This window comes from Lagopus muta, chromosome 1 (assembly GCF_023343835.1).
Source record: "Lagopus muta isolate bLagMut1 chromosome 1, bLagMut1 primary, whole genome shotgun sequence".
In the NCBI taxonomy this organism is placed as follows: Eukaryota; Metazoa; Chordata; class Aves; order Galliformes; family Phasianidae; genus Lagopus; species Lagopus muta.
In genome coordinates this window covers 86,404,910-86,431,216 of record NC_064433.1, presented here as the reverse complement: position 1 = coordinate 86,431,216, position 26,307 = coordinate 86,404,910, and the positions used below count along the sequence as shown (strand labels likewise).

General features: G+C 39.1%; 1 protein-coding gene across 2 annotated transcripts in view; it reads right to left on the bottom strand.

Annotated features, from left to right (window-relative positions):
- The window catches only part of ALCAM (activated leukocyte cell adhesion molecule), a 117,889-nt gene that overhangs the window by 26,373 nt on the left and 65,209 nt on the right, over positions 1-26,307 (bottom strand). For both annotated transcript variants that reach the window (XM_048965984.1, XM_048965993.1), the window contains exons 2-6: positions 9,247-9,347; positions 6,530-6,749; positions 1,929-1,993; positions 1,451-1,538; positions 417-599 (exon numbers count right to left, since the gene is read on the bottom strand). In XM_048965984.1, the coding sequence (XP_048821941.1) occupies positions 417-599; positions 1,451-1,538; positions 1,929-1,993; positions 6,530-6,749; positions 9,247-9,347 (657 nt within the window). The remainder of the gene's footprint in view (positions 1-416; positions 600-1,450; positions 1,539-1,928; positions 1,994-6,529; positions 6,750-9,246; positions 9,348-26,307) is intronic.

Below are 26,307 nucleotides of genomic sequence, written 5' to 3'. Positions count from 1 at the left end.
TGTGCTGACTCTTCTTTGCAAGAAATGAAAAGGATCTCAGCGTACAAATAATTATACAGAGTATTTATTGCATATTTCAAGAGGCACACAGAGTCATTCTCATCAGCCCCATCTTCTGCTAAAGTTCTGAAAAACCCATTTCACAGTAAAATTTTTAATTATTACTTTCTTCATAGCAGTAGAGCCTTGATAATCAGTATTTCTACTGTTAGAAAGAAAGAAAACACAGGTAAATCCAAAGATAAATAAAAATTACCCTTACACTTTATTCAGATCTTCTTACTGCAAATCAGCTTTGAAAACACCATCTCAATAGTCAAGCAGCAATATCTGTAATGTTTTAAACTGTCTCAGAATTATTTCTTTTTCCCCAAAGGTAGACTTTGTACAGCAGAAGATCATTTTTAGTAACTTACAGTGAACATCAAAGACAGCTGGTTCAGACTGTATTGTTTTCTGGCCAGATGGTCCATAATATGTCACAATGCAAGTAAATTTAGCATTTGCATCTTCTTTTGTTGGCATATACTGAAGAGATGATGTCATGGTGAAGAGTCCAGTAGATCTGTTCTCAACCTTTTGCAAATTTATGACCACAACTGTAAAGGAAATATTATTTCATTATCACATGGCCACAATGTGAAACATTTTTCCAACTGCAGATACTTCTTGCTTGCCTGTTCCCTATTTACTGTTATCAGGCTGCAAACACACAAGTAACATGACATATTACCGAAGAAACTACACAGAGTTTTCCTCCAGTGTTGCCACTGACATGTACTAGGAAGGTTTTATCAACAACATATTCCTAACACACTGCAAATTTTAAATCAAAGCAAAGCAAAGAACTAACTGCAATTTTTTGTTGTTGTTTTAATGCAAATCTCTCAGGCAGTAAGAAGGCCTCAGAAGTGCCAGCAAAAACAATTTTTAAGATCACATTTATAACTTAATTTTGTAAGCCTCTCCTGTTTTATGGAAACTAAAATGTTATGGTCCAATCAGCCCATCAAAATTAAAGTTGAAAGTCGTGGGGTAAAGAAGAATTCCTCCTGAACAACTTGAAGGATAAATAACTGCATAAGAAGGCTATCATCTATGTGGTCTAAAACACAGTACTGGACAGGCATAAAACTGAAGCTGGAAATTAGATATCAGTTTTTACTAGCTACATAGGTTCAAGAATTACTTTGCAACAGCATTAACAAAGTCAACTCTCCTCTTCACAATGTGTTTTTTAAGCTGTGATATGACATAAAGAAATAATATGGCATAGCTTGGGTTCTCCGAGAGGCACCCCAGTAGTTTCCTTCCAGTTTCATATTTCTGTATAAGTAGTCTTTCTGAAAGACTTAGTCTTAAGACTAAAACAGAGTAACTCCAATAAACACAGTTCTTCAACATACATTCGTATGTGAATTCAAGGACAACATCCATTACTGCAACATACCTTCTTCCACAGGCTGCAAAACTCGCCCATTTTTGTACCACGTAACATTGCCTTCAGGATAACTATCTCTCACAACGCACTCCCCAAGCTGCAAAACAGACAGAAATTAGTCACTGTTTCTTTTTGCTGTGTTTTAACAGATCTGCTTTTGTTTTGGATAAAACTTCTAGGCAGTTCAAAAGTTTAACACCAGATACATTTTTTTAAATGAGGTAAATCTCATAATGAGGCTTAGGCACAATTTGGAAGAGGGATCGGTTGTGGATCTAGAATCAGGTAGACCCTGCTTACAGGGTTATTAGGGTACTGGTTGAAGAAACCACTCTGTGCACAGCTTGGCTACACAGCGCAACCTCTCACAGCCACACATGCACACACACCCTCTCAGCCTCAGTTCATCACCTCTCTTCGTCTTCACTGCAAAGGAACTGTAGGCAGCCTTCAAGCACGCAAGGTTGAGGGAGAATGCTGCTCTTACCATTTTTAGCTTCTCTGTTTCTAAGAAGTCTGCTTGATGCAAGATTTCTGGTTGAGAGGGTTGTTCTAAAACATAAATAGGATAAAGGTACTAGTGATAGAAGAACAAACAGTTTAAAAAAAAAAAAACACCAAAAGTTACCACAAGATGTGTGAACTTTAAGACTAATTAGAACAGCCTATGCTGGTATAGCCTTATCTATACTTTGCCTTTAAAAGTGATCTTCTACTTAAATATCAGCAAAAAGACTGGAGATGAGGAAAAAACATACCCTTAAAATGTGTCCTACTTTCCGCAATAAATTCCGTGCATCCTGACAATATGTATTGTAGCCAGGCAGACAGTTAGGTGTCCGGGAGGAGATAACTTGATCTGATCTATCTGATTTACATAACACACATGCTGGAGAAGGAACCACTGGTACAGATAATACAGCAACATTAAAATCACTTTACTAGTGATACTGCTACAACTAAGCTATCACTTCATAAAGCAGCAAATTCTACCTAATCGCTCTCCTAATGTTTATTTCTCCTAGAGGGTACTGTTACATATATGAAATTAAATACAATTAAGAAATAAATTGACAGAAGTAAGTACTTGTAATTACTTTAACTGATTTTAAGTTGGTTAAGACTCTCTTAAAAAAAAAACAAAAACTTTTTCTTCAGTCCCTGCATGTCTCTTTATTTACTTTTTTTTTTTTTTTTTTTTTTGTGGTAGATGGACCTCTTAGCTTGCCAAAGTAGAGGATCTATCAGTGTTTCCATCATAAAAAAGTACTTTATAGACACTATATAACGTTTGTTAAAACAAGTTGGCCTGAAGCCCGGAATGCAAATTTTTGTCTCTAAAAGAAACAGTTTTTCCCACTTTTTTTTATTATTTTTTTTTCAGAGGGGAGAGATGAGAGGGCAAAATAAATCAATGTTTCCACAGTCAAAGAAAGTCTCTGCATTTTGGCTGCACTGCTTAAGAAAGCACATGCATTATATACATTTACACACTGAGACATCTTTTACCACGTCAGCTTACAGAGCCTTTTTCCCAAACCAAGTGCCCTATAACATACTGCCAGCAATCCCATTCCCGGTGAACTTCACATCATCATGCCAAAATCTCAATGCAGTGATGATGTAACTCATCTGCAGGTGTACCCTAACCCTAACCCTAACCCTACTCCTACTGTGGCACAGATAGCAAGCCTACTTATTTCCTCAAAAATTCATTTGCTTTGTGTGTGCATGTGTGTGCACAGACATCCTTTGCTTGGAAGACTATGCCAAAATGGAACAAGAGCAGCTCAAAAGGGAAATGAAAGGCAGTAAAAGAAGCTGTTTATCTGACATGCACCAACAACTTGCTTGTGGCAAAAAAAAGCACCAACAAAAACAAAAGAAACAGTGGAAGCAATGCACCAAAAGCCATCACAATGTCCTCAAAACGTTAACAGAGCAAAAGGCACATATTTTTAAAAGCTACATGCATCTTTATTTCCCTTTACTTTTTTAAACGAAAAAGATCAACTTATTTCTGCAAGAATCTGTCAAGGATAAAACATTTCCATGTCAATACAAACAAATTAGGTTTTACAAGACAATTAACAAGCCTTCTGGTTTAGATTTTCTGGTCCCATGCACAGGCACAGTTGATTTCCTGTGGTAGTCGCCAGCTGATCAAATCACAAACCACACAGCCTCCCCTCATCTTTCCCTCCTTGCATCTCCCTTGTCCCTCAGGACAGTGCTCTGTGCCTGTTCAGGAAGATCTGTGCTGTGCTTTGTACCCTCCTCCTCACACCCTTTGCCTGAAGGGGAGCAGAGGGCTGCCATGCTGTGCCCCTTGCCACGCAGTGCCCTGGCTTCTGAGCACATACCATAGCTGAGAGGCCTGCTGCCAGACCCCCAAGCCACAGCGTGCACACCAAGGTAATTCACTGCACAAGACTAATATTGGCACATTGCAGGATGAAATCTGAAGCTTAGCAGCAGCAGGACACACTTTGATGGGTCTGCAACTTCACTCCAGCACTCATCTCTTGGCTGAAGAGCTTGCCAGGACACTCTATAGTCCTGCACAGGCATTGCAACTGCCTGAAAAGTGCTCATGACCCACACCAGCTGGGTTATGGCATGGTAGGGCAACAAGTAGTGGCTGCTGTGCTGCTCTGCTCTGGAAACCTTGGTCACTTAATTCCAGAACAAGATGCTGACAGAATCCATCTGGAAAGCTTGAAGAGCTTGTTTGAGTAGTCCAGTGAGTGTGACTAGCAGGTGGGAGCTGTGCAATGAGCCATTCTGGCTCGTTAGTCCTGAGCTAATCAGGTAGCAACAGCTGAGGATGTGACAAGCTCCAGTGAAACCTGGCTTCAATAAAGCCTTCTGGGATACAGCTGAGGTTTGGTTTACGAGGGTTTGCACTATGGCAGCTTAGCTCTGCATTTGTGGTTCAAGTAGCTTTGAAACTCCACCGAAGAAACAAAACGCTTCAGCTCCACTTAGAAATGCCACTGAATAAATGAAGCTTGCAGGCTACCGTTAACTCTTTCATAATTAAAACAAACAAGTACACAAGCAAGCAAAAGCAACAAATGAAATCCCCCAAAACAGACACAAGGAAGTTAAATGCACAAATATATTAAATAAATATATTTAATAAAGTTGTGAACTCAAAATGAAACACTAAAAAGGTAATTTTTTCTTGTTGTGCCAAGTCTGCCACATTATATATGTGGCATCCTCTACTCTTGTTTTCCTCAATAAACAGTAGCATTCTCTATTAGTATTAATGCAGACTATAAAATACGCAAGCTGTGCTCCATGGCTGAGTTAGCATTGTCTGAATATTTAGTACAGTACACAGTAATTCAAGCAGTAAGTATTTAGTTCACCATACACCACTGTCTCATCTACATATTTACTGCTGTGCAATAAGTAAACACGATCATTCTTTATCATTTCCTTTGGAGCACTGTGCTTACTACGTGTGCACTGAGCATACATGCCCCTGTTGTCATTAATTCACTTGTTCTCGAGGTCAAATTCAATGTGAAACAAGGGAAATGGTATTATTGTTGACTACCAGTCTACATTCACACTCCTTATGCCACTGATAAACTTCTGTCAAGATAACACTGAAGTTTTCTTTTCTCCCAGAGAAAATCCTAGGAATTCCCTTCTAAAACATATTCTTGTGCGACCTGGTTTAGGGAATCTGCTTTAGCAGGGGGTTGGTCTCAATGATCTCTAGAGGTCCCTTCCAACCCCTACAATTCTGTGATTCTGTGAGATTCTGATTGAAACTGCCAGCCTCTGAAAGCAACATATTCTGATGACAGAGACTTACTTTGCCTCTATAAACCTGTATCTGAAAGGCAAAGGCCAAAACAAGCCCTAGAAAAATATTATAAAGACAACAACTTCCACTGCAATTTTAGGACAGCACATATGAACTCTGCCTTAGCCTCAGCAGATCTGAGTCCCTAAAAGAGAGCAATGTATGTCCCTTCGTAAGGTGGTTCAAATTTTGAGGAATTATGTTTCTGAATCACCACTGGAAAGAGCTCAGGTTTGCCTGCAAATTCAGAGCAGGATTGCTCTGGTTCACAGTGTCAATCTGTGTCAGAGCACACAGTCTTTCGGCTCGTTTTGAGTGCAGCTAAACCAAAACTAGTGCTTCAGAGTTCACTTAATGCCTCCCACCAACTGACATTCAGGGCACGCAAGGTTTAGTTCAAAGTAAAGTTCCTCATAAGGTGCTGTTGCTGGCTGGTTGCTAACCTGCTAACCTAGACAAATCCAGGACACGGGAGAGCGCAAAGAGACCAGTTCTTCCAAGTCTAAAATGACCCAACAGTGCTCACAAAGGTGTAAATGCCACATGGCTCTTTCAACAGACCAGATGTTTTGAGACCTTTCAATTTGCCTTCAGTAATCAAAAACAGAAGGATCTTCAGAAGCTGCTAAGAAAGAAGCCTCAGGAAGTCAGGCTTCTGACAGACTCAGAGCTTCACTTCCAACAAACAAATACAAAAGCAAAACCTCAAACACATTCAGCACTCTGAAAATCTCCACTGTGATCCCTAGTTTACCAAATGCTAATAAACCTTGCAGAACTGCACCAGGGGATGGCACCTGGCTTTTCAGCTCCGCTCTCCCAGATTCACAGGTCATGCCATTTCATACTGCCTGCTCAGAGATGCTTTATATATCTCAGCTAATCTAATCCTTCAGAGCACACACAGTTAACATTTCTCTCCTGCAGAAAAATTCACTCAGAGAACAAATGAAAAATAATCAATGCTAATTTTACATTTTTCATTTCCAAGGCCAAATGACATCACATAAGTGAGTCATTATCAAAGTCTAAAATTCTCTTTGAGCCAGCACTTATCATGAATAAACTGTAAGTGCAGGCAGTCCTGTTACGTAAATGCTACCAGTAGATTACATTTTTGAAAGCTGCAGAAATTTGCTAGTCTTAGTAATTTACTCAGCCAAGCTTACTTTCTTGGCTTTAATCTTCCCCTTAAACAAAAGTTTCCTTAATTCAAGATTCAGATACTGAGGAATACTAACAGCAGTAACAACGAGATTACTTACTGAAGACTTTGACTATCGTTGGCTCCTCGGAAACATCATCTTCTGTTACTAGCATACATACAAATCTCTTTTCATCGCTGATTCTTGCATTCTTGATGGATAATGTATAGTTTTCTGAGAGACTCAACCTGTCTTTGTAGTCTGGTACATCATCATACTGTACATTCTTTTTTGTTGATGATCTGAAGGCAATAAATACTGGAGATTCGTTTGGCATTTCCTATAAAAATTAAAAAAAAGGATAGACATCTCTATTTTGCATAAACAATCAGGTTCACTTCAAAGTCCCAAAATATTTGGAATCGGTACAAAGCTGTAATTTAAAAAAAAATAATGTTAAAAGTACAGGAGATTACTTTTTTTGCTGATTAATTTCTGCTGTATGAGCAAGAAATTCAGTGTCATATGACAGCTAGAATAAACCATCTCTTGCACACACTGAGAGTATCATCAGTGGAAGCAATTTCAACCCTTTGGCTCAACTGCAACACAACACAGGGCTTTCTATGATCAAGGCTGGTGGTTTTGGCACCACCTGATTCTCAGTATATGGAAAATCCATTTGAAATAGAAGCATTAATAAGCTAGGCTCAAAAGCTTCAGTTTCCTTTTTCATGATTGTTTTACATATTCATATTGTTTGCCTGGGATAGTCAGACTTCATTCCAAATGCAGGATTTAATCAGGCATAACTGCCTATTTTATTCTAAATTAGGTTTTAGCTTTTTTGGTTTTGTTTTTGTTTTTAAAGGCCCAATAGCTTGTAGAATAAAAATATACATACAAGCAAATATTGTTATTTATGCATTTTAGTATAATCCAAAAAACTTCATTTGCTAGACATCCTCCTTATATCAATCAGTATTCAGTTGCCATCCTGAAAACAAATACAAAATTGAGAGCCTTGCACAAACCTACTGTATAAAAATTTTATTTTGAAGATAAAGACAAAAGTACAAGCTGAGCTGAGCAGGATTCAATTACCCCCCTGCACAGAGAAGGGACAGACATTGTCCCCCTTTAAGTAGGGTGAGGTGAAAGGTTGAATCCCTCTCTACATTCAATATTGTGCTGAGAGCTGGAAAAGGTTTTAGTTCTCTTTAATCCTTTGCACCTTGCGGCACTGATAGTAACAGTGCTCCCAGCACAATATCTCAGCTTGACTGCAGAGCCCACAAAAGCATGACGATGCTGTGACAGGAGATGAGTGGTGTCAGAGCCAGGGCAACGAGCAGGAGACAACAGCTAATGTGAATCTTAAATTCCCTTATAGTCTTTTTCTCTTTTCCACTTTCAAATCCTGGATTATTCCAGTGTCTGTTGCAGAGGAAAGAAGGCACTGCCTCAACTCATTACAAGAGAAGTTGGCTGTCAAGTGCAAATGAGCTCTAAACTATTCAAGCCTGAATGGGGTTCCCCCTTCTTTCAATTAAATAATCACTGCCAAAAAAAACAACAAAAAACCACCACATCCACAAACCAACCAGCTCTCCTCACCCTAAAAGCCAGTGTTGCTACACTGGGAGCTGCCCTGGGAGAGAAAAGTATCAACTTCCCTTGTTTGTACATGGACTATATTAATAATTTCATACAGTTGCAATTGTTTTTTTTGAACATTAGGTTTATGTCCCTTTCCATCATCAGCAGACAGTACTGTATGAAATTGTCCACACACTTGGGACAAGTGGTAGCATTTCCTTTTGATGACTGCTGCTCATTACTTGGTGGAGATGAGCAAACCAAAAGCAAGGGAAATTGATGAATTTTTCTTTCATCTGTCTTCTCACCATCATTTGCATCAATTTTCATAGACATGGACTCCTCTCTTCCCAAATGACACCAGAAAACAAAAACAAAAACAAAACAAAAAAAACCAACACATCGCAAAATGCAGACTTTGCATCTTCTAAATGGATATCTGACATAATTTTACTAGCCCTTTCAGGGAAACATTCTCCACAGACTTGTGATTTTACATCCCAAAACTTGCTTGCAGAACAGGAACTCAAGTGTACAAGTTCAGTAAATGCTGCAAACCTGTAGCCATGAGGGAAAGAGGCAGGGGGATGACACACTAATTGCAGATTGTTCTGCTTTAGAATATGCTAATGGATACCATCTACAAAGAGAGGACTACATAATTTTAAATCCAGTGTCAGAGTAGAAATCACCTGTTACTGCTGGTAACACCAGAGCAAGAGAGGAGATCTAGATCAACTTAAAGAAGCAGGGAAAACCAGCAGGAGATCACTGCAGCTCTACTAAGGTCATCTCTACACTATTCACTGCGCATAAAATACACTCAGCCATGAAACAGCGCTGTGCAGGCAACTGTCACATCAACTGAGCATGGGGACAGCATTTTCCCAGGGATGAAGCATGCCCTGCCTCAGGCAGCCTGCTTCAAAAGCATTCAAATGTACAGCGGTGGCTCTGTCGAGCAAGTGAGATGTCACTGGGTAACATGCCAGGTTTCTAACCCAGGTTGGCAGACAACTCCCCAACAATTATTTCTCTTGAACAATGAGATTAATTTCTCAAAGCTCTCATCTATACTTGGCAGCAGGATGGGGATCTAGCAGTCTTAGAAACGCAGAAACAAGTGACTTTGTATACAAGGCAGAAATTCCATGGATTGAAATCTTGTAGACTCGCACACAACAAATACACATTTTCTTATACCAGTTCTATTGAATAAAAATATAAGCTATACTTACATATTTCCATTTTCCAAACATCAGACCATCTGGTACTTCTAGACGACAAGGCATAGTAATAGTGTCTCCATATACTGCATTTACTGTATACAATCCCAGAGCTAGAAGAGAAACAGAGAAAAAAAAGAAAATAATGAATGTGTTCTCTTGACTTCCAATATGTAAAAGTTTGGTTCACAGCTACTACAAAAGAAGAGCCACGTCCTTTGTAAGTGGTTATTTTCCAGCATACAAGATTTATCTCCAAACCTCTCAGAAAACAGGATTCCCACCACTAACTTCACTTAAACATTTCACCCTTTCTCAACTCTTTTCATGCTGCAGTCAGTGGGAGTGGATTTTCCTACAGCATTTCACTCGTTCAGGTGGATGAACACATCCACTACCATCAGCATTCATGGCTATTGTTCCAAACTCGACACCTGAAAAGGGAAATCCCCATGTATTTATTTTCTTTATTTCAAAAATTGGTCACTTGTGACCATAGAGGTTATGTTGCAATGCCCTGCTGTGGTGAAGACAGCTGACAGGCATTATTCTGACTGCTGTGCTACACTGAAAAGTTAGAAAAGAGAGTGCTATTTAAGTGCTACATTTCCTTAAACACGGGAAACAAACTAGTCTGTTCATGGAGGCTTTGGAAAACTGAAGTGAAATGCTTCCATGAATTATTTAAAAATAGCTTTTTAGAAACCTCAGTGTTATTGTGCTAATGCATACGATTCACAGGGTAGAACTGACCCACTTATTTTTCTTTTCATTGTCCATAATACGCAGACTGAAAAAAATCAACAGTCCCTAAAGTAAAGAACTGTAAGAATGTGAGGAAATTTAAAGCATCATTGTTACAACTCAGTGCATTTACTATGATAATGCATCAGTGCTTAGCTTCCATGTTGAGCAGTCACCTCGGCTCTTGGAGAAGCCAAGCTCTCCTTAAACCATTACCCTACCAACACGCCACTGGGAAGTTTTGATTTGTCCTCCAGTGCTCACTAACTGCCAGATGAACCTTACTGAAGAGAGCAGTGAGATGCTGGGTGATGCAACACAGGCTGAAGAAACACTCAGTCCTTCTTTACAGGCATTTATTGTTTTGAAGATTCAGCCCTTTTGCTGGAGAACATGCACAGAGAACCTGTTCCCTGACCTGAGCAGAGACTCTGATCTGTTCACAAGTCCTGAAGCAGCCAGAGGGATGACCTGGCAATTCTCTTGCCTTCTACACATATACCACAGGAGAACTTTGTTATAGTATTGTCTTTTTCATATTTTTTCAAAGATCCAAACACTGAATTCCTTGCCAACATCTTAGGTTCCAGAACATTTTTCCTCATGCGAGGACTTCGGAGCTCATGGCTAGCACCAGTCAGCCCTCACCATCTGTATCACTATGACAATGTGGCTGTTCTGCATTCTCTGTGGCCATGCATAAGGAAATACTTGAGACCTAGATGAGACCTCGTGGTAAAGCAGAGAAACAGTCAAAAAAGCTTGGGGGCTTGATAGACTAGAGGAATTCAATAGGTAATGGGCAACGATGCTGGCACATATCATAACATTTACTTCCTTCATAGCATGCCATATCTATTAAATGACTGCTACTCTTATTCTGTTAGTAATTGGTCACAAACGTGTTTTGGGTACATTATTCACATTATCAAGACTGCGTGCTCGATTTGCTACAGAGTTTCCCAAGACCAGCTGTTTGCTACGTTTAAATAGAAGTTGGTCCACTAGATGGTGCTGAATAAGTACACACTTTACAAACGAAGCAAAGATTTGTGATGGAAGCAGCTAACTAATGAATAGGACTGATGTTTTATGAAATCAAACTGCAAATAGAAGTAACATTCAAATTGGGAGCAAATTTTCTCCCTTTGACTCTCCTCTGATCCTCATTCTGATCTTCAGGAGGGGGGACCACACAACTTCAGCTTTGCAAGCTGAATCCTAATGCTCATTTCTGCCAGAACTAGAAAACAGTCCTTTTTCATTCCTCACTCCCATGAGTGCAAGTTTATAAGAGAATTGCAAATACTTTTTCCATTGGTAACCAGGTTAGCACTCATTCAAATTCCAGTCAACACACCAGCAATTTGAAATTCTGTAATGGTATTTTGTATCACATGGAAAACCAGAAACTGTTCCTTCTGCTAGCAGATACTCTCTGTCATTAGGGGAAAACAGAAAAACCCTGTGCAATCTGCAAGACTGTTCTTCACCGTTCTCTCCTCGTCAATCGTTTAACCCCTGCAAGTTGCTAAGGTAACAAGCGTATGCCACCAAATACTTGACAAGCAGCCCCAGGAAGGTGAATGAAACTGTTTCTGGAAAGGATTTACGTTTATAGCATTCAAAGCAGGTAATCAATGAATGCCCTGATAAATGGAAAGCCTGTCCTCTGGTTTTAGAAGAATTCTTTCATCTGAAATGTATTCCGTCGAATGGACAAAACCCACACGAAATCACGTCTTGCCATAAATTGTCAAAATTAAAACCATACCGTTTTCTAGGAATTTGTTAACAGATAGAACCTGAAAAATATGAAGGGAAATAGACTTTAGAAAAATACAGAAAACTGAATAGAAAATCTTGTAGTAAAATGTCCTCCTCCCTTTTCTGTAAGGAAAAATCTAGGGCAGGTGAGGAGTGCAAACTAATTGAATAACTGCAAACTTTCAGAGCAGGAACTGCAGTAATAACTGCAAAACTACTTTGCAAAGCTATACATTAGAAAACAAACTAGCAAAAAAAAAAACAAATTGGGAAATTCCCTTTTGTAGCTATTTGATACATTTGCAAAAGAGTGGGATAAATAGGAAAATAGAAGAAACCGACTACTTAACGACATGATAATTCTTATACCTCCCCCGCCCCCCATATCGTTTCCAGCTCATTTGAAGGCAAAGAAAAAGGGATCTACAAATACAAATTGCCACATGACCTAACATCACACAGGGTCAGTGTCACAGCCCTTGTATCTCATTAACTGCAGTAGGGGGCAAAGGCAACTGTAGGGGATAATACAACAAGAGATCACCACCTACCTGCATTTCTGATACAGCTTTCCACAGATAATTAAGACCTCAGCCAGCTCCCCTGCATGAGTTTCAGATTTTATCTTCTAAAACTGAGCCAGTGTTTTTGATAACAACGCTAATTCAGAGGCAGGATCTCTTCACACATATGCTAGATGAAGCTCTACTGAACTACCTGTAAGTGGTCATGGCTACATTCCAAGTGAATCCAATTGACTTCCGTGCCCCTCCTTTACATCCAGGTCCATGCAGGCTCAGGTGATTCTTAACTCATTTCCCCCTATTTGACCCAGCAATGAAGAAATTCCCCTTTGAGCAGGATTAAACCTTCCCACGTGAGTTCAGACAAGGGAAGAAAGCAGCAGCATCAGGAGGCATTTCAAGTCAGCAAAGACCCCAGCAGGACAGTGCTAAATTGAGATTACATTTGCTGCTGGTGGTATTAATTACAGTGCTTTTTACAGCCCCACAGCAGTACTAACTGGCATTCCCTTTTGTCCTCCTGTCTGTATGGCCTGGCCAAGGGAGGAACTGAGCAGTTACTACCCACAGACTTGGGTGACAAACCCAAAAATCTGAGTGGTTGATCAGGGGCTTAGAGGGCTGTTACTATTTTACTTTGGATCTTCATCAAACCGCATGATATAAGTCATAATTTAGAGTAATCATCAGTCTCTAGAACAAGAGGGGTCATATAAGAGGAATGGATAGAAGGTGAGTATTAAAAAAAAAGAAAACATTCAGGAAACCGATGTTTATTCCAACAAAAGCTGCAGGAAGTTGGTGGAAAATATCAATATTTTCCATCTCTTTCTTCCACCTGAGAATGCTTTTCTTGCAAGAAACCCACTTCTAGGTGCGTAGAAATAACATTTTTAGACAAAAGGCTGTTTATAGACCCTTTTAGATGCAAGATTCACTAGAGATTATGAATCTGTACTCCAAAACTATGACTAGCAGAGCTACTGCTAAAACACATCTTCACCTGCACAATCATCTGCCTTAAAGCGCAGCTAGCTTCTACTCAGTAAAGCAACAGAAACCTGGGCAAACTGAGCCTCCCTCAACAATTGAGTCCAGCAGTTTAAATTATGCTTTATATGTACATAGACATCCTATATTTTCCTCTATACCTGATTATTTACTACTGATGCCTCTGCAAGGTTCAGCAGTGATGCTTTCTGTTCCTCAGCAGCAAGCTTTCATTATCTGAGAATAGCAGGACACGTTGGCCATGACTGTTCTTTGCAGCTCTCAGCAGAAGCTCTGCATGCTGGTGGGCAGAGGAGGTCAATTCACAGCTTCCAGAATGGATGTGTCCAAAGTAAGTAACTATTATGTTTATTTAGTGCCTACTTCAGAAAGCAACAGTTAAATTTCGCACTCCAAATCTTTACTTGAGATTTTGCACTCCATCTAGGCCAGGTTACATTGTGGGAGGCTAAAAAGATTTGCCTAATGAAATTAAGACTGTATTAAGTTGCTTATTATCAGCTCTGAAGTAGTCACAGGATATTTTTCTCTGTACCTTCCTTCCACTTCCTAAGGGGATTTCAGGTATATAGCTATACAGAGGTCCTCTTGAGCATCCTTTTATGTACCACCCAGGAAGCATCAGTACTTCACAAAAACAGTAACTGCATGTTCTTAAGATCAGAAAAAACACCTTTCATTATCTGTATTTTATTCTACTGACAAAGCAGTATTTGAATGAAAGGTGGGTGCTGGTACAAAAAGCATCAGCAAGAACTGTCCGGCACTGAATGAATGAAACGGGACTTGACAGAAGATACTTCCTCTCTCAACTGGTGATGCCAATGATGCCTTATATAGTGCTTCTAACTCTGAAAAATATTTTACATTTAATTACAAGCAGCATTTAGAGCAAAAATTAAGAGAGTGGCACTTCACTACTCACAAGTCCTTTCTGCCTTGTGTTTATAATGGATGGACCAAGAACTGGGTACAGTACTGCAGCTGTGGAACCACCAGGGCTGAGAAGGATCACCCCCCTCCACTTGCTGGCAACTTCTCAGGTTATCTAATATAGGTTATATGAACACTATATTTCTTGTCTCTTCTTATTTGAGTATTGAAACAAAGCCACCCATTGGTGACCAAGCCTTCAGAAGGTCTTTTAGTTTCAAGAGAATCATCAGTATTACCCAAGATGGAAATTAACTATGCATGAACATATCCAGAAGTATTTAATGTAGCATAGTTATAAAACATCACAGAACCTGAAAGGTTTCTTGCTCTTTACCACATCATTCCTACAAAGATTTTTAAATTCTGGATAAGCGCAGACAATTTTAACACCAAAAGACAAAAAAAATCCTTTATCATCTCATAAGCACTGATGCAATGGACAGCAATTACCCTTTGGAAGCCTCAGTGCTTGCTTGAGCTCTTTGAATATGTGAAATAACTGAATGGGAATGCACTTTTTTTTTTCCCCCTCTGGAAGCCCCAACTCAAAACATGGTTGTGATTTTGAAAGATCCTGAACTTCCTTTTTCACAAGCTGCTCAAAGAGACACCTACACTGCTCTAAAGATACCAACTGTAAAACTCAAACAGGATCACTTCTGTGCTTAGTGCTAATTTTGGCAAGAAAAATTGTAAATTAGGGAGATGGGATTTGCCACCCAGGAAAATTAATTCATCAGCCAGTACTGATCAGGAAACAGGCAGAGTATGCAATATTAAGAGATACTGATAACACCAGAAGTGGATAGAACCAAATGTCAACAGACTTCAAGTATATCTTTATATACAGCAATATGGTTGTTTAGACACCAGAGGTTTTCCTTATAAATTGGGTAAAATTCTACAGTAAACACATCAACACTTCCCATGGAGTAGAAAAAAACAAAACACTGAAAAATTCATAGCTGTGAAAAGGGCGATAACAGGCTTGTACTTTATCTGGAATCAAGTCAAAGAAGTTGCAGTGGAAAAGTTGTATGTGGCATGAGAAGTTGGGAGAGAGCTTTTGTTTTAAGCCAGAAATTGAAAAAAAAAAAAAAAAAAAAAAAAAAAAAAAAAAGTCAAACCTTCAAAATTTTGTCAAACTCATGCAAATTTCATTTTTGCCATTTCATATCCTAAAATAACCTGGTCTATACGATTTGAAAATTCTCTCTCCTATGGACCCTTCGCTTGTACTTTTCTCACATTCTAAATAAACCATTCATAATCTTCCTTATCAGTACAGAGAGACTGGCTAGAACTAGAAACTAGCTCAGATAATCTGCCACATGTGACCCAGGTTCTATGTTATCAACAAAGAAAGCTTCAATTTCTGGCCAAGAGGACAGAGGCTAATGCCTGGTAATGCCTGGTAATGCCTGCAGTTCAGCCAGTCGTGCTCTGCATGGGAACCACAGTTTTCTATTAAGTAAGCTCACCTTAAAGGAGAGCTCAAGACTGGGATCTTTCTGTGTTCAGGAAGAACAGTCATGCAAAATCTCAGTGAGCACTTTAATCACAATTTTTGAAGTCCTGCAATGCAGCCACGTAAGACTCTGGGTGGTGCGTGTCTGTTTGCAAGCCAGACTCCTCAACCACTGGTTATTTCACTGAATATCCAGCTGCTTTCACTGTTTGGGCAGCTGTTTTCCCCACCTCCTACACCTGAATACAGCTTTCCTATCTATATTCTCTCTTCATCCAAGAGCTCATAGCTTGATTTGGAATGATTTTAGTACAAGCTTTTGAGAAGTTTGAGGGAAATTTCCATCAGCAAAGCAGAAGTGTTAGAAAGTGGCATACTTCCAAGGGCAGATGGCTTTGTGGAAGATTCTACAGCATACCGTTACGGGGTTGTCATTACTGCGAGCTTTGCCTTTGTGAGGTTCACACTGAGCATTCCCCTGAACGTTTATACTGTCACCAAAGAAAGTACAGAAGAAAAGCTTCTTCAGTCCGAATGTAGCAAAACTCCTAAACTGCTTCCAAATAGCTATGACTAAGAAACCTTGTTAATTTAGGTCCTTTATATACATTAGGCAATGATCATGACAGTAGTCATATAAGCACCCAAACATTTCTAGAATATTTGATAGGCAAAATAAATTTGTGCATATCCATGCACTTAACATTCAAGCGTCCTTTATTAAGTGACAACAATAATGCAGTTAAAGTAAAAATGAACACTGCTTTCCACGTCAGCAAGCTTTGAAAAAAACATACCAAAACTATTCCCAGCATTAGCACCTGCAAAGCTTGAAATCAAGTGAGTAGTTGAAAGCTCAGCAAACAATGCAAAAATGCATTGCAAAATGAATTATTTGTATCAACACACAAGCCTTCGTACTGTTCCACATCAGGCACTGTTCCAGTACATGTTCCAAGAAGACAAGGGAAATTGCCAAGAGCAATAGCACTGAAATTGGACCAGTAAAGCTCTGGTTTGCTTGGGAGCAGTAAGTGCATCTCTGCTTTTTAATCTTTAAATTAAGAAAGCCCAAAATCTACTGAAGCAAAGGAAAGAAAACCCATGCCTTTGCACAGTATGGTAGAGCAAAATTGATCGCAAAGTCCTAGGCTTCTTCCACAAAACAAACACCCCACAAAACGTTACCTGTGATTTTAATGGCCTTCTACTAACACTATTTTACAGAAAGCTTTAAGCCCAGAATTACATCACTCTATTTCTGGATTTGTGGGTTTAAATTTTCAAATTTTTTGAGTAAATCTTAAAAGGTTTAATAAATTGCATATATACTGTAAGTAGGAAAAAATGTAATGTAATTCTAAGGAAATATCTGCAAATATGTCATAAGAAAAAATATACCTACTTTAAATTCTTGAATTAGCATAAGGCTAGTAGAAATGAAGCTTCCACAAGGAGCTGATGGAATCATATTAAAAGACAACATTGGCAAGCTGTATTTCAGAGGAAGTGGTAGAATGGCCAATACATCATCTTGTACATTCTTCTGTTTGAGATGGAGCAGTGAATAAAGGAACTGATTACTTGCAAGGTTTATTTTTGTGTGTGCATTTTTTTTTTTTTTAATATATTGGGAACTTGAAAATCATTTAAATGGTTATCAACATATGGTGAGATTTCTTTATTTTTTTTATTTTTAAGTATTTCAGCACATCTGTCAAGGCAGCGAGCTGTAGCTTACCAAGGTTTGATGAAACAAGCTGTCTGCCAAGGGATGAGCAGCAAAATGCAGAAAAACAGTTCCTGAGTCAATACTGCCAGGAGTTTCAACTTTAAAGGATATAACTAATTAGGTAAAATGGAATCAGAAAAGCCCCTTTAATTTGATGAAATTTCTCCTCCTTTTCGATGTTAGCCTGCGATTACTCCCACAACACACTTCTCTTCAGCTTCTCAGCAACCCTTCCAAAATGCTTTTCCATTTGCTCAAACTACTCCAATTATTTTTCACCTTCTTGTTATGCTAGTCAGCAGTTGCCAAGTATTCAATAGCTTAAAATGACTTAGAAGTTTCTATTAAGTTAAATAAAATCTGTAGCTCAAAAATAATAACCTAAAATGCTCTAAAGTCCTATTTTGCCATGAATCCTTTTTCTTCTTCTTTATTTTTTGCTTTTATTTATTTTTTTAAAGGCCAATAGAAAGTGTACTAAATTAAGCTATGGCCCTCTTACTTCTTCATAACCTAATATTGACAGGGTGGATCAATATACCCACAGGCTAACAGAGCAAGAAAAGCATATAATTTATATACAAATGCTGAAATAAAAGACTAACAGCGTATGTTTTTCATATCAAAATTATGAAATATTCTGTTTTGGTACTGCAAAAATATATTACTCTGCCATCCCAGATTTTAACTCAATGTCAAGTTGGCAGCATAAAAAAGGAGAAGATGCTTTGAAGGAGGAGGCTGGATTTTGCCTCTTGTATCCCCTTTCCTTGCTGTGCTTCTTCACCACAGGCAAAAGCCCTGATAATGAGGGTGCAGCTGTGGCTGTACTGAAGATACTGCTGTGCAGGCAGCAGCGGGGACCGAAACCTACTGAATCCTTCATGGAAGTGAATGCAGACTGGTTCTCATCTCACACCTGGGATTTTGCTGCACTCAACCACAAACCTCTTCCTATTGGCCTGCACAGGATCACAACAATGGAAAACAACTTGCAATTGCAAGGATTTGTCATTGCTTTCCCATTTAGTCAACTACTGTTCCTAGGAAGGCGCAGTGCAGTACCACGCTAAGGCTTCACTGTGATCATCATTTAATAAAAAAGGCAAGTAATGCACAAAAGCTCCTGACTATGGTGCTCTTTTCTAACTATGGATAACACTGGAAAACAAGTTTTCTTTCATCTACATTATGGCCCATATATGTTAGCAAAGTACACACTAACACATCTATGTGCACGCACTACTTCTAAGTACTCTTCCTTAGATTTTGGTCTGTGAAGACCCATAAGAAGGAAAGAGGACAAGAAGCAGATTACCGTTTTGTTGTTTTGGTGGGTGTTTTTTTTAGAATCTGCACTAAGAAATGTATGCTTCAACTCTTCCATAAAAGCAAGGGGAAAGTAATCCAAGCAAGTCACTAGCTTTGGAACGCCTTTAAGTATCTTTCCCCTGGGATGAAATGGAAGTGAGGATGCCTACAAAGATCTCGGCATCATAAAGTCATCTGATCCTGATTATATATATTCCCCATCAGGACATGGAAGGCTCCATGACCATATCCACAGAGCTACCAGCAGCATTAAAGCTAGCTGTTTTCCATCACTCACTCTTTGTACCTTGTCTACTTCCACATTAGTGAAAATAACGTGGTTAACATAACTATGGTTTGGCAGTTAACAAAATTATCCATACTTCCCTCTATAGAGGTACATAAAAGACACTGAACCTCTTAGTAAATGACAACTTATGAACTATATTTTATAAAATATGTACTCTCCAAAACATGCATATATTCCTTAAATTTCCTTAAGCATGGAGGAATTTCAATAGTAAATTAAAAAAAAATCAAGTCAGAAGATTACTTTGCAAAGTATGAGCAAAAGCATATATAAAGCAAAGACCAGTCTAGTTAAAAGCAAATAAAAACAAAGGAAAAGATAGGCAAATATGAGAAATAATCCAACACAAAAAAATAGAAAAATTACTGTAGTTAAATCAATGCCACTGCAGTCCTTTTAAGCAAAAGAATCATGACAAAAAACAGCTTTAAGACAATTTTCTCAATTTTCTACATCCTGTCTACAGTCCTCCTTTTGGGAAGACGCACTCCCTTTCTTTCTGTCTTTTGGAAATTTTCCAGTTGAAGACTTATACTTAACCTAATATCAGTAATCTTTTTATACATATATGTTTTTGGCTTTTTTTTTAAACCATGCTTGTTCCTCTACTTCAAATCATGGTTTGCTCTGACAAGTAATCCTGAAACAAAAAAAAAAGGACTTATCTAATATTTGGACTGTTCCAGATTTGAGAATATAATTCCTCCCACTCTCAGGGCATTTGCTTACTCATGAAAATCTGTTCTAAGGTTCACGACCTCATCCTGCCATTGGCTTGCTGTCTGGTATCAGCATCCTCCTCTACAGCAAAACAGCCTTTTGAGAAAGAGCATGATCTATTTGGAAAAGGCATCATTTGGTCTTCTCTAACAAAGCTTTGAAGCATTTGCAAAAGCTATGACTGCATTGATGCATTAATCATCCCTTACATCCCAATAAAGTATAAAATATTTAGTTAATGGAAGCTTGATTGGCAAGTTTCAGAAGCATAGGATGCAACTCCCCCTGACACTGCTGACTCAGCCACCTGAAAGCATCTAGTAAAATGCAGTGTTCTGCCACACTTCTACTCTACAGAGTTGCCAGTCCCGCTCTGCTTGCTGCTTTTAGTAATGCATATTTCCAAATGAGATAGATTCAATGAGCAGAACCAACCACAACCTGTGAATAATGTGTACAGTTGGTTTTTTTTAGTTCAGTGAATGAGCTCATTTATGGTGAAAAACACCTTCAAAAAACAAAAACAAACAAACAAAAAATCACCAAAAGAACAAAAGCAAAACACACACAAAAAAACATCTTAGAACTCACAGCTTGAAAGGGCATAAATAAAGGACAAACCTATCTTTCCATAGCTCTGCATGGATTGAATGAGATATATCTGCTGAAAATGTCCAGTGAGAGGTAAATGGAAAGTTTCAGTTTCCTGTGCATCGCACGGCTCTGGTTCAGTGGAAATCCCCTCAGCTGATGATAGGCTTTTGCCTGCTACATCTGTTTTCCAATTGCATTCCGTACTGATAAGGGAGATGACAAAGCAACATAGATGACATTAATACAGCTTCACTGGAATCATCAACGGGTCTTTGTTACCTAGAGACAAGACCTATCATTTCACTGATGGCACAATAACATAGGTGTGAGGAGGGAAAATGCTCATTGAAAGTATAATGTGATAAATCCTTATGATTTATGCTAAAATGAGTGACTGACAGTTCCTTTGAGGCCTTCTTTAGATTTAATGGGCTCCTAACAGACGTAGCTTTTCAAATTTCAAAGATGCCTGTAGTCAGCACTGTTAGCGGCAACTGTCTGCTGCTGAAGGAGGATGAGCTGAAACAGACATGCTCTTCCTTTCCAGAACAGGAAAAAATCAGCAGCACCTTCATTTCTGAAAGTTTTGTCTTTGTCTGTCTTTATCGGTATCTTGAAAATTAACAAGTGTGCCATCAGCACAAACTGACAGCTATACAAAATGCAATATTACATATTATACGCTCTTATTCACTGGTGAAATACAGATGGTAAGGATATATGCAAGGCTGGTGTGAATTCTGTGCCTATCACTTCTATTTGAAATTACTTATTTGGAGAAGAAATGCTGACACATACTGGTGTCTGTTTCAACCTTGTATGTATTCACATAAGAGCATGTGTACCGAAGGTAGCATCTGATGCCCTAATAAAGAATTTACACATAAAAGAAATTAGTCATTAAAAAAAAAAAAAAAACAACCTTAAAATAATGCTTCATATATAAAACAAAGGTGGAAATGACCACTCATCTGATATGTGAAATCTGGTGGATTGGCAGTGTCAAATGATTTTCCAATATAACTTAACACATAGGAACTGTACACTTATTGAACAAATTGCTGTAATATAAGTCACAGCTGCTCACTAGAGAACACCATGAAAGGCTAGGGAATGCAAAGTATTATTCCTACTCATTTTTTATTAATATACAATTTACTTTCCAGAATTTTAAACTGCTGCCATTGCTTTCTGCCAATACAGTGTTGCTATTAGAGTTATAACCAGCAGCAGCATGCACTGTAAGGGCTATCTTTAGTCTACAAAGAGGTATTAAAGATTTACTGGAAGCACTGTGCAAACAGAAATAATGCAAGTTCAACCTTTCAAGTACTTATGCACATAGTTATCTTCAAGAACAAACAGTTCCACAACATGAAGATTGGGGCGCAAAGCAGCAGAATTACTACTAGAAAGCAGTTATGCTGAATATGACTCTCCCAGTTATTACAAATTAGGGTAGCTGCTTGAGACTTCAGGAGCACTTTTATAAGATAATACGAGGCACTAAAATAACAACCAAACAAACTAAGAAGTCAACTAACTGCTCAGAGACCCAGCCCATGTTAAATCTTTGCAGAGTTCTTGAAGATCTTTGAGGAGCCACTGCTTTTTCCAATGTAATCCCAATGCAGTGAGCTCCTCTGCCCCAGATAAAATCCTGACCAGAGCCTGCAGGAAGAAGAACGTTGACAAGCTCTACATACACTGCATTGGCTTTAGGGAATATATTTATCACATGCCACCAGTTCTGATACAGTCTTGAATGGTATCATCCTGGGCAACCTGACCTAGTGCTTGATGTAGCAGTTGGCAACCCTACTCATGGTTTGGGGGGGGGGGGGGAGGGGGGTGGGAACTAGATAGTCTTTGAAGGTCCTTCCAACCCAAGACATTCTATAACTCTATGAAATGGTAGCTGCACAGTTAAATTAATTTACTTTTAGGTTTTGATTTCAATGGTTGCAATTCCTTTGGAGTAGCCAACCAAGGTAGGTGCATGGCTTTCCATGCAGAGGGGCTATATTTATGCTGTTACTGCAACTCTCTGTAAACACCATCTTGGTCACTTCAAATGAGTCACCCCTCTAAAGACCAGTCAGGAATTCCTTGTAGAGAAGATGGCTTTTACTTAACGTGATGGCTTCTGTTGCACATTATGCTCTTGTAAACCGAACTAATACACAACAACACTTATAAGTATAGTTCAAAGTGATGTTCTGACCTACACAATGGGACCATAACTACCAATTTCCTTGTCTAGACACTGCTGCTGTCAATACCACTTCTCCCTGAGGGGCACAGAAGCCAAGTCTTGTGAGTTGCCATTTTGATTCCCTGCAGAAACTTTTATGAGTGCACAACTAATTATTCATTTTTAGAAACTAACAGTGTATTCAGAACACTACTGTTTCTCAACAAACACCAAACAAGCACTATTTGTTACAAAATCAGCATCAGAGAATTGCAGGGGTTAGAAGTGACCTCCGGAGATCATTAGTCCAACTAGTCTGTTAAAGCCAGTTTTCTACAACAGGTCTCAAAGGAAATTGTCCAGGCAAGTTTTGAATATCTCCAGAAAAAAAGACTTCACAGCCTTTCTAGGCAGCTTGTTCCAGTTCTCTGTTACTCTGACAGAAAATAATTTCTTCCCTTTGTTTGTGTGCAACTTCCTGTGTTCCAGTTTTTGCCTGTTACCCCTTGTTCTATCACTGCACACCACAGAAAAGAGCCTGGCCTCATCCACTTGACTCCTGCAGTTTAGTTATTTATAAACAGAGAGCCCCTCACAGCCTTCTCTGCCTGAGGCTGAACAGGCCCAGGTCTCTCAGCCTTTCCTCACAAGGGAGATGCTCTAGGCTCTCCATGATCCTTGAAGCCCTCTGTCATTGTTGAACCAGAGAGAATTGGACACGGTATCCCAGATGTGGTATCACCAGGGCAGAGTGATATGCTGTCCAAGCCAACAAGTTGCTGATGTGCTAGGCTGGAGTAGATTAGCTGCAAGAGGGCAGAGTCTCTGTGCAAATCTTTATACTGCTGCAAAACCAAATAAACAAGGGGTACCTTACTACTATCAGAGGAGAGACATGAATCACTTCATGCTTTATGTGAATAAACAGCATTCACAGGGTAGCTGCGGCCCTCACAGCTCTCAAGTCTGAAGGCACTCAAAGCCCAGCTGCCTTCAGCCCTTCCCTACCACTGGGCTACAGGCAGCAAACACTCCAGACAGAACAACCCTGTTCCACCCCTGCTGCACACCACCTCTCAGCATCCAGAGGGGTGCTAAGGTGACTGACAAGAAGCTGTGACCTTCCCCCAAGGACAAAAATCTGCTCTGTCTTTTGTAAGGAAGCAAGCTGATCTCCAATATTCTCCAGCTTCTGTAAAAACATGCACTAATTAGCAGAGTTTTTTTTTTTTTTTTTTTTTAATGCCATTATACCTAATTATTCTGAAGAAATCCTGAAAACTAATTATTGGTTCTGGAATCCTTTCTCTTTTTAGAAAGCCAGATGGTGCCCTCCCTGAAATACAGAGGTAAGAGAATTATTTATGTGAGCTCTGACCATGTGTGAATGGCTTGGGGAATGATGTATGTTTTTAATGCCCGGATCCTGACAACAGGCCTTTATACCTTAAATTAATGGGAAACAAATGTTGCACAGTGAAGATAAAAATGACTTTGCAAAGTTTTATTCCTTAGAAGTTGTCTTTTTTAAGAGACTGGGATCCTAGCAAAAAACAGTGGCATCTGCTTGTCTGAAAGACCAGAGGGATACCATGAAACGTCTGCACTCACGGCATGTGCTTGGTTTGGGCTGGGGGAGCGCTAGAGGAAAAAAAAAAGAAAAAAAAAAATGATAAAAATCAATAGAATCTGGAATAATGTTTCTAATTTTAGCTTGAGTTTCTATTAAAAAAACAAACAAACAAACCAACCAACACAAAACCAAACAGAATAACCTAAGCCACCCTCCAGCAAAGTAGCAGCTGCCTTTATTTACTCACAGGTAAAAATCAGCTTTTTAGGCTTATTTAGGTTGAAGCTATTATGTGGGCCTTTAGCAATAGTGCTCTGGATTATCTTTCCAAAAGAGGTCAATAGGAGCCTAAAAATCCTACGTTTCTAGGATTGTTTAAAACGCTTGTTTTAAAGCAGCAGAACTCGGGGCTGCAAAACACATCACTATGCCCAAAGCTGTGAGGAGGGCTGCCTGCCACAGCGCATAGGGACCAGTAGGAAGAAGCTACAGAGAGCTGGCACAAAGCAGCTATGAATCAAGTGACAAAATACCTGGCTGCAGTGTTGTGAGTGGGTTTCAGCAGCAGCATTCATGCTATGCCCTTGGCATTATCCTAAAGGCACTGTTTAATAAGCATCACACCTCAGTTTGAGGCTGCAACACCAAGAAGCTTCTGAAGTAGGTTCACACCTGAACCTGCCTTCTGTGCACCAACACTCCAAGAATTATTTTTCCTCTCTAGACAGTTTCATGCAAGAATCCAAGCCTCAGTTTTGAAATGAGTCCAACATAAAATTAATATCCCTCATAGCTGTTTAAAAAAAAAAGTCCCTCATTATTTTATTCTACAATCAAAATAAGGCACCTTAAATCAAGCTGAACGTATCCGAGTAGGTTTTCATTATCTAGATTTATCATAGGTACATGGCATTTCTTTCTCATTAAAATGCAATATGAGGCATTTTGTACATATAAAAATATGAAAACATATTTTCTGCTCAAAATGACTAAAACGTGATAAAAGCCCACTTAATACTTGCCTTGTCTTGATGTTTTCAAGGGAGTACCATACAGCCTGTCTGAATCCCTCAATAAGAGACTTCCCAAATTCAAAACTAATTTTACTTGGCAACTTCTATTTTAGAAAATGAAGATTTCATCACATATTTTAAATTGTCTTCTTACAAAACACTTTCTTTTTTAGCATAAACACAAGCAAATTTTTGAACATTTTTTGTTTTCATCTGAAAAGGTAAGTCCTTCTGCTTTTATATCTGGTGGTATTGTTATTTTCAAAGACAATGTCAATGCATATTATTAATAAACCATTATTCATACATGGTCCCACGTCTCCTTCATGTCTCATGATATTATGCACTCTAAAGATATGGAGTCTGTTATCTTTTTTAAAAAGCTGTACAACAAAAGAAAAGGAGCAGAACTGCCTTACTGAAAAAAAACTTCTCTTCTAAAGGACACCACAGCAGAAAATATTAGTGACTGGCAGATGCCAAGCAGCATTTGGCAAGATTACAGAATCTCAGGGGTTGGCAGGACCTCAAGAGATCACCGAGTCCAATGCTGCTGCTAGAAGATGTACCCTACAGTAGGTCACTCAGGTAGGCCTCCACAGAAGGAAACTCCACAACCTTTCTGGGCAACCTGTTCCAGCGATCCATCATCCTTACTGTAAAGAAGTTCTTCCACGCATTAAGATGGAACTTCTTATGTTCAAATTTTAGGCCACTACTCGTCTTATCACTACACACCACTTAGAAGAGTCTGGTCTCATCCATTTGCTTCCCACTTCCCATCAGATATTTATAATCATTTATCAGATCCCCTCTCAGTCTTCTTTTCCTCAGGCTGAATAGACCTAAGTTACTGATGCTTTCCTCATATGAGAGATGCTCCAGGTCCTTTATCATCTTTGTGGACTCCTGCTAGGAGACACTGCTTTTTTTTTTAACTGGGGAGTCCAGAACTGTGTGCAGTAGTCTAAATGTGGCCTCCAGGGTAGAGTAAAGGGGAAGGAACACCTCCTTTGACCTGGTGGGCATTCTGTTTTTAATGCACCCCAGGAAACCATTGGCCTTCTTGGCCAAAAGAGCACACTGCTGGCTCATGGCCAACCTGTTGTCCTTCATTATATCCAGGTTTTTCTCTGCAGAGTTTCACTCCAGCAGGTCAGCCCCTAAGCTGTACTG